Source organism: Mizuhopecten yessoensis, unplaced genomic scaffold (assembly GCF_002113885.1).
Source record: "Mizuhopecten yessoensis strain PY_sf001 unplaced genomic scaffold, ASM211388v2 scaffold4583, whole genome shotgun sequence".
NCBI lineage: Eukaryota > Metazoa > Mollusca > Bivalvia > Pectinida > Pectinidae > Mizuhopecten > Mizuhopecten yessoensis.
This window is the reverse complement of record NW_018405619.1, coordinates 246074-252559: the sequence shown is the minus strand read 5'-3', so window position 1 is coordinate 252559 and position 6486 is coordinate 246074. Positions and strand designations below refer to the sequence as shown.

The 6486-nt window shown below is 33.5% G+C and overlaps 1 protein-coding gene across 8 annotated transcripts in view; it reads right to left on the bottom strand.

Moving 5' to 3' along the window:
- Window positions 1–1255: 1255 nt before the first annotated feature.
- The window catches only part of LOC110449338 (dystonin-like), a 146460-nt gene continuing 141229 nt past the window's right edge, over window positions 1256–6486 (bottom strand). For all 8 annotated transcript variants that reach the window (XM_021496120.1, XM_021496127.1, XM_021496129.1 and 5 more), the window contains one exon: window positions 1256–3607. In XM_021496120.1, coding sequence (XP_021351795.1) covers window positions 3213–3607 — 395 coding nt within the window. In that variant the 3' untranslated portion in view covers window positions 1256–3212. The remainder of the gene's footprint in view (window positions 3608–6486) is intronic.

Genomic DNA, 6486 nt, shown 5'->3' with positions numbered 1-6486 from the left:
TTGTCATTGTTGTCATTGTCATTGTTGTCATTGTCATTGTTGTCATTGTCATCATTGTCATTGTCATTGTTGTCATTGTCATTGTTGTCATTGTCATTGTCATTGTTGTCATTGTCATTGTCATTGTCATTGTCATCATTGTCATTGTTGTCATTGTCATTGTTGTCATTGTCATTGTTGTCATTGTCATTATTGTCATTGTCATTGTTGTCATTGTCATTGTTGTCATTGTCATTGTTGTCATTGTTGTCATTGTCATTGTCATTATTGTCAGACAGATGTAGGTTGGTGAAGACTACGGACAAGCTTTATAGTCGCCATCATAATCTCATCAGGAAATATGCCTTTGTGATATGGTGGTCGACGTTATGCAGTATGCTCTTAAGTGTACCTTGTTGTTTCGTTGTGATTTTCCTGGTTCCCGTTTTGAGGACGTGGCATTACTTGGGTTCGACCTAGATACATATAGCTGGTGTCGTTGCTGAAGCAGAAGGCGCTCAGTATTGTACTTTTTGAAGGGTTTCCATGTAAATATCTCCTCTGTTCATATTTTACCCTAGTTTTATCGATTTTGAGTTCGTAAATGCAGCTATCGCGTCATACCGCGACGCGCATGCACGGCTTTTCCCCTCCAGGTGAACACATTTTTTTCAATAATAATGAAGCGGCTTTTCAGAAAAATGCAAATATCTCATTTTCTAAAGCTAAATTCAAATTCAAAAATATATGCCTTTGATAATTTAGTTTAATATTTCTTTTTGATAAAGATATAAAAACATGAATTTTAAAATGAAAATTGGCTGTCATTTTTTAGTTGAAAATCCCACATGAAACCCCATCAAAGTCTTGCCAAATTTTTAACAAACAAATATTTTGACAAAGTTGACGTCACTGTCAATAAAAGCGAAAGGAAACTTTATCTGAAAGTTTTCAAAACTTGTCCTTGAATCCCTTTTCATTGTCAAATTAATCAAATACATGCAACACATTGCTATAAATATGAAATAAAAATAACTTTATACTAGATAAAAGCGTTATTATGTACAACTCTCAAAATGTATGCCTCTGCCAATAAGGAACCTTTCAACACATTGATGTGCAGTTAAAATATACGATGCTGTTGATACCTCATTCTCTTGTTAGCATATACGACAGCAAGTAAAATCTTGTCCGTTGTAAAACATAGGAACGTTTATGTCGGCAACCAGCAGTGTATTTGTATATAGCATCATTGACAAACAACAAAAGAGGTAAACATATTAAGATTGTTTTATTATTACATTAAGTATGACGTAGATTCTATACAATGCCGGGCCCAATGAGGTGACTGGAATGATGATATGTACGGTCAATGTGGTCATGAAAACATCGTAATGGTATATAATAAAAGCATATAGGTGAATCGCATGATTATTTGTTCATGCAGGAATGAAACAAATGTAAAATATCATTATACAGTGAAATCACGTTAGTCTATACCCCGACAGTTCCGAACAATAATAAGTAGGAAGTATTCAATATTTTTGGTTCATTCATTCATTGTGTAGACTAACGAGGTTCCTCTGAATATATACAAAATATCTCTCGAATCTCATATAAAATATTTTGATTTCATATATAATTTTAATGTTTATTGTCATTTTAATTAACATAACTTTAAATGTTTCCTAAGAAAAGTAACTGAACAATTTTAGGCTCTTGGAAAACATTTATTCATTTATTTATCTTAAATTATTCAACTAATCTTATCACATCTGTGAAAGATCTATGATATGCATAAGAAGTTGCATAGATATCATTAAGGACTGACACAGAAGTCGAACGTCATGTAAACACTTTCCTCGTACAACTAGCACCTACAATCCTGCAATTAACGCCACATATAATGTAAAGGATCTTTTGCGATATATTATTTTCGCTTAAATTTGCGAGAGCTTTGTCGTGATTTCAAATATATTTGTTTCGAAAAATATTTGTAGAAATTTTACTTTCATTGATCAATGAACATAATCTGTCATTTTTCGTTTGCGAGTCAAGTCCTCGCGAATAAATCGTTTGCTGTGAAATCGCTCAAATAAATATTCGCAAAGTATAAATAAATTGATTTGCGGTTTATAATGTCAAACGCCAAATAGTTCCTGCCTTAAAACAATATAAGTGTAATAATGGTTATTCAAAATGAGCAATTAGTCATTTTAGTTAACCCAGTTATATTTAAATGTTCGTGGAATGTACAAGTTAAACTACAATTAGCATTGTAATTTTTTCGGTAAAAGTATGCGTCACAGTTTTTCGCTGTGTCCAAACGACCATACACTGTGGCTATAATATGCCAAAGCTCTTAAATATAACGACAGTATATGAATGAGACATTCATCTCAAAGAACGAAATAATTGAGACATTCTTTTTTCGAGTTTTACTGTAACATAATATAAACGAATATAATATACACTAAATTGAATTTAAATACAGATATCAACAAAACGGCAGTATATTTTGAATAACTTTGCTTGGTACATAAGCTAATTCTATAAAGTGACTTCTAGACGTATTTCCCCGTATATAACCCCCACAAGTATGATTGATATTCTCTAGCCAATCAAAACGCCTTTCAGGCGTCTGATCAAGCACTGTGCAATCACGTCGAACACGAATCACTTCCTGGTCCATTAAAAATAATATCTGGGTATAAAAATATGAATTGAAAGACAAATGTGTGTATTTCCTCTCTTTCGTCTTCCATGCAATTGCTTTCTTTTGCTACGTCACGTGACATTGCAATAACGTCTGGAATCATCAGTTCATTATATTTGTTTTCAAGAACACAAATCTATATCGGCTTTGTCCAGTAATCCTGAAACCTTGAACTTGAAACACTCTCATGGAAGTCATACAGATAACATGTTATCGGGTTTTGGTCCGGTTCCTCCACAGTGTATGTGAATGATTTGTTGGTTTCGCCTTCGTGTTAACTAAATGCCATGGGGTAGTATTGCATTCTGTTGTCACATCATATACACACACTATCAACAATAACTGCAGAGTCCTTCGCACTCTGACACAATGTAACATACAACAAATTCTGCACTAATACATATGTAACTCCTCACTATCATACCCGGCAAACACACATTCCCAGAAGGTCATTTTGCATATGTTCACACAATCAATATCCGTTCACGCATGCGTATTTCGACTATTTCTCAATCAATCACCGAGCATTCTTTGGTGTTGACGGAAGTCTTCTGGTGTTGCCAGGTCCATTTGACATAGTAGGCGTAGTCCGACCCGAAGGGGTCGTTCTGCCAGTGAACGTGGGTGTCGTACGACCTGTGCGGGTCGGGGTAGATGTTTTAGGGGTGGGGGTAGATGTTGTCCTGTTTGGAGTACCCGGTGGACGGGAAGACGACGACGACCGAGGTGTCGGCGTCTTTGAACGTGAGACATAGGTCGGAGTAGGTTGAGGAGTTGTCGACCTTGATATCGTATTGTTAAGTCTAGATTGCGTCGGCGTCGATGGGTTGCGCGTGCGCGTGCTGGTTGGCGAGTTCACGTTAGTGGATGATGTGCTTAGGCGCTTCGTTCTCGTGAGACTTCCAGTCGACCCTACATAAGGAAATGCCAAAAGAAAAAAGACTTAAATATAAGAATACATCTAAGTACATGTATCGTACAGTGCAATAGAAAATATTGAAAAAATACAAGACATTTTTTACATCATTTCTAAAGATCACGAGCTCAATTGATTCAACGTTGAGAACAAACATCATCGAACTTTGAAATATAATTATAATTAGATGTTTTGTAATTTTTAATGATTCATATGCGGTCATAACATGAAACAGTAATTTTATTTTGATAAATTCACCAGTGTAACAAACAATCCAAAATATCCCTTAAGAAGGAAGGTGATTATTTAAAACGAATAGAGCAGCGTTGATCACGTGATATGTAAACAAGATGTCTTCCGGTCTCTTTTTTTTGCTAAGGAAGTCATGTTTCAAAAATGTAAATGGCAATATTTTTGGTTTTCAAAATTGCAATTCAGCTGAAGAGAAACTGAATTAACTTTTTTTTTCAGTTATCACCCATCAGTATACTGCCTGTTATGCCTATCCCCGATACGATTATTTTGAAATTTTAAATATCATGATAACTTCGTTAAACATCCTTTTCATTTTTATTCATTGTAGAATATTTAAGAAAAAAGTATCTATCAGAGATAAGAGAATAAGCTGTTTCTTCAAACACTATTACATAAAAGATCACTAAATGAAATAAACTGAAAATGGTGAATATTACTCCATTTTGTCTGAAATAATGCTAAAATGATGTTTTCAGAGGAAATTAATTAGACATTAGTTTACATTATTTTTGTTCATGACAGACATAGGGACGAAAGGACCTAATGACAAACACTTAGGACGAACACGGAATGATTATATGGGAGGGAAAAGCGAGGGAGGAATGTACAAGTGACAAATACTTCCCCAGTGAAATAAACACGTGTGCAGTGTGCTGTTATATCCAACTGTACATGTGCAGTCGATATCTATTATTTCAATATAAGAATTGCCTTTTGAGACACCATTTAATATATCTCATATATATTTATATCGCAAATATTCCAATAGTATTCTCAATATTATTGCCGTGATCGACAATGTGAAAATATAACAATGTTAATGCATTTCAATCTGCTTCCTAATTGGAAAAAATAATTATCAATGTAACAGTCACCTATATACATTTCCAAACAATGCGAAACAAATTTCATGCACAAATTCAACACCCTTTGAGATAGGAAACAGTATGGGAATCATGCTGAATACTTCACACACCGTACCATGCAAAACTACAGTAATTAAATAAGTTCGTGCATAACGTCATCTGGTAGCTCAACACTTACAAAAATATTGCTCAAGCAATTCAATACTATATCACATGAAAGGTATTTGAAAACGAAATCAATTGGAACACATTTTATCGATACGAGGTATTATTAAAAAACACCTTGATAGTATTTAAATTCATAAACATTAGGATATAATATGAAAAGCTGATACGGGGAATTAAAATAGATTATAGTCGACATTATGGACTATAATGTATATACAGTATTTAATATTAAATTGGAGTGTGCTTGCTAACTAGCGAATTAGCCATTCCACCAAGGTTATAGCGTACTAATAAATATCTGTATGGAAAACTTTACCATCTAGCAATGTATTGATGATGTCTTGACACAAATAATACAATTTACTAAGAAATCCACATATTCTTTGTTTTTTTCACCTTTCATGTGTATTTTTAAGCTTTTACCTGTCCGAAAGCATGTGGTCTGAATTTAATGATGACGAAAGCCTGACCCCGAATGTTGTTCTACGTTGAATCTTGTTATGTTTTATTACTATCAAGACACCGTACTTTTGTAAACTTGTGGCGTTGATATATATTGGTTTGATGCCACTACGCCAGTATCCCTACTATTAAGAATCGCATGTGAAATATCACTAGGCACTCATGAACTCATTCACCCCTGCNGATCTGTTTACATGTACACATCAACCAATACTCAATAGCAGGCGAAAAACTATGTCCAGATATTATTATGAAAGACCAAACACATTTAAATATCATACATTATTCAATTATGTAACACAACATGAATTGACATCATTGGCTAAATTTATTACCGATATTGATGACATAATTAATTTACAATACTAATTATAATGTCCACCCTGTTCCACCATGTATTATTGTCACCCATTTGTATATATATATATATTCTCTTCGCTGTATTGTTTATGAGAATAAAACAATTGTCATTGTCATTGTCATTGTCATTGTTGTCATTGTCATTGTATTGTCATTGTCATTGTATTGTCGTTGTCATTGTCATTGTATTGTCATTGTATTGTCATTGTCGTTGTCATTGTCATTTTATTGTCATTGTATTGTCATTGTCGTTGTATTGCCATTGTCATTGTCATTATATTGTCATTGTATTGTCATTGTCATTGTATTGTCATTGTCATTGTCATGGTATTGTCATTGTCGTTGTCATTGTCATTGTATTGTCATTGTATTGTCATTGTCGTTGTCATTCTCATTGTCATTGTCATGTCATTGTATTGTCATTGTCATTTTGTCATTTTGTCATTGTCATTATTGTCATTGTTATTATTGTCATTGTCATTGTTGTCATTGTCATTGTCACATTGTCATTATTGTCATTGTCATTGTCATTTTGTCATTGTCATTGTCATTGTCATTTTGTCATTTTGTCATTGTCATTATTGTCATTAATATTATTGTCATTGTTGTCATTGTCATTGTCACATTGTCATTATTGTCATTGTCATTGTCATTTTGTCATTGTCATTTTTGTCATTGCCATTGTCATTTTGTCATTGTCATTGTCATTTTGTCATTGTCATTGTCATTATTGTCATTGTCATTGTCATTTTGTCATTGTCATT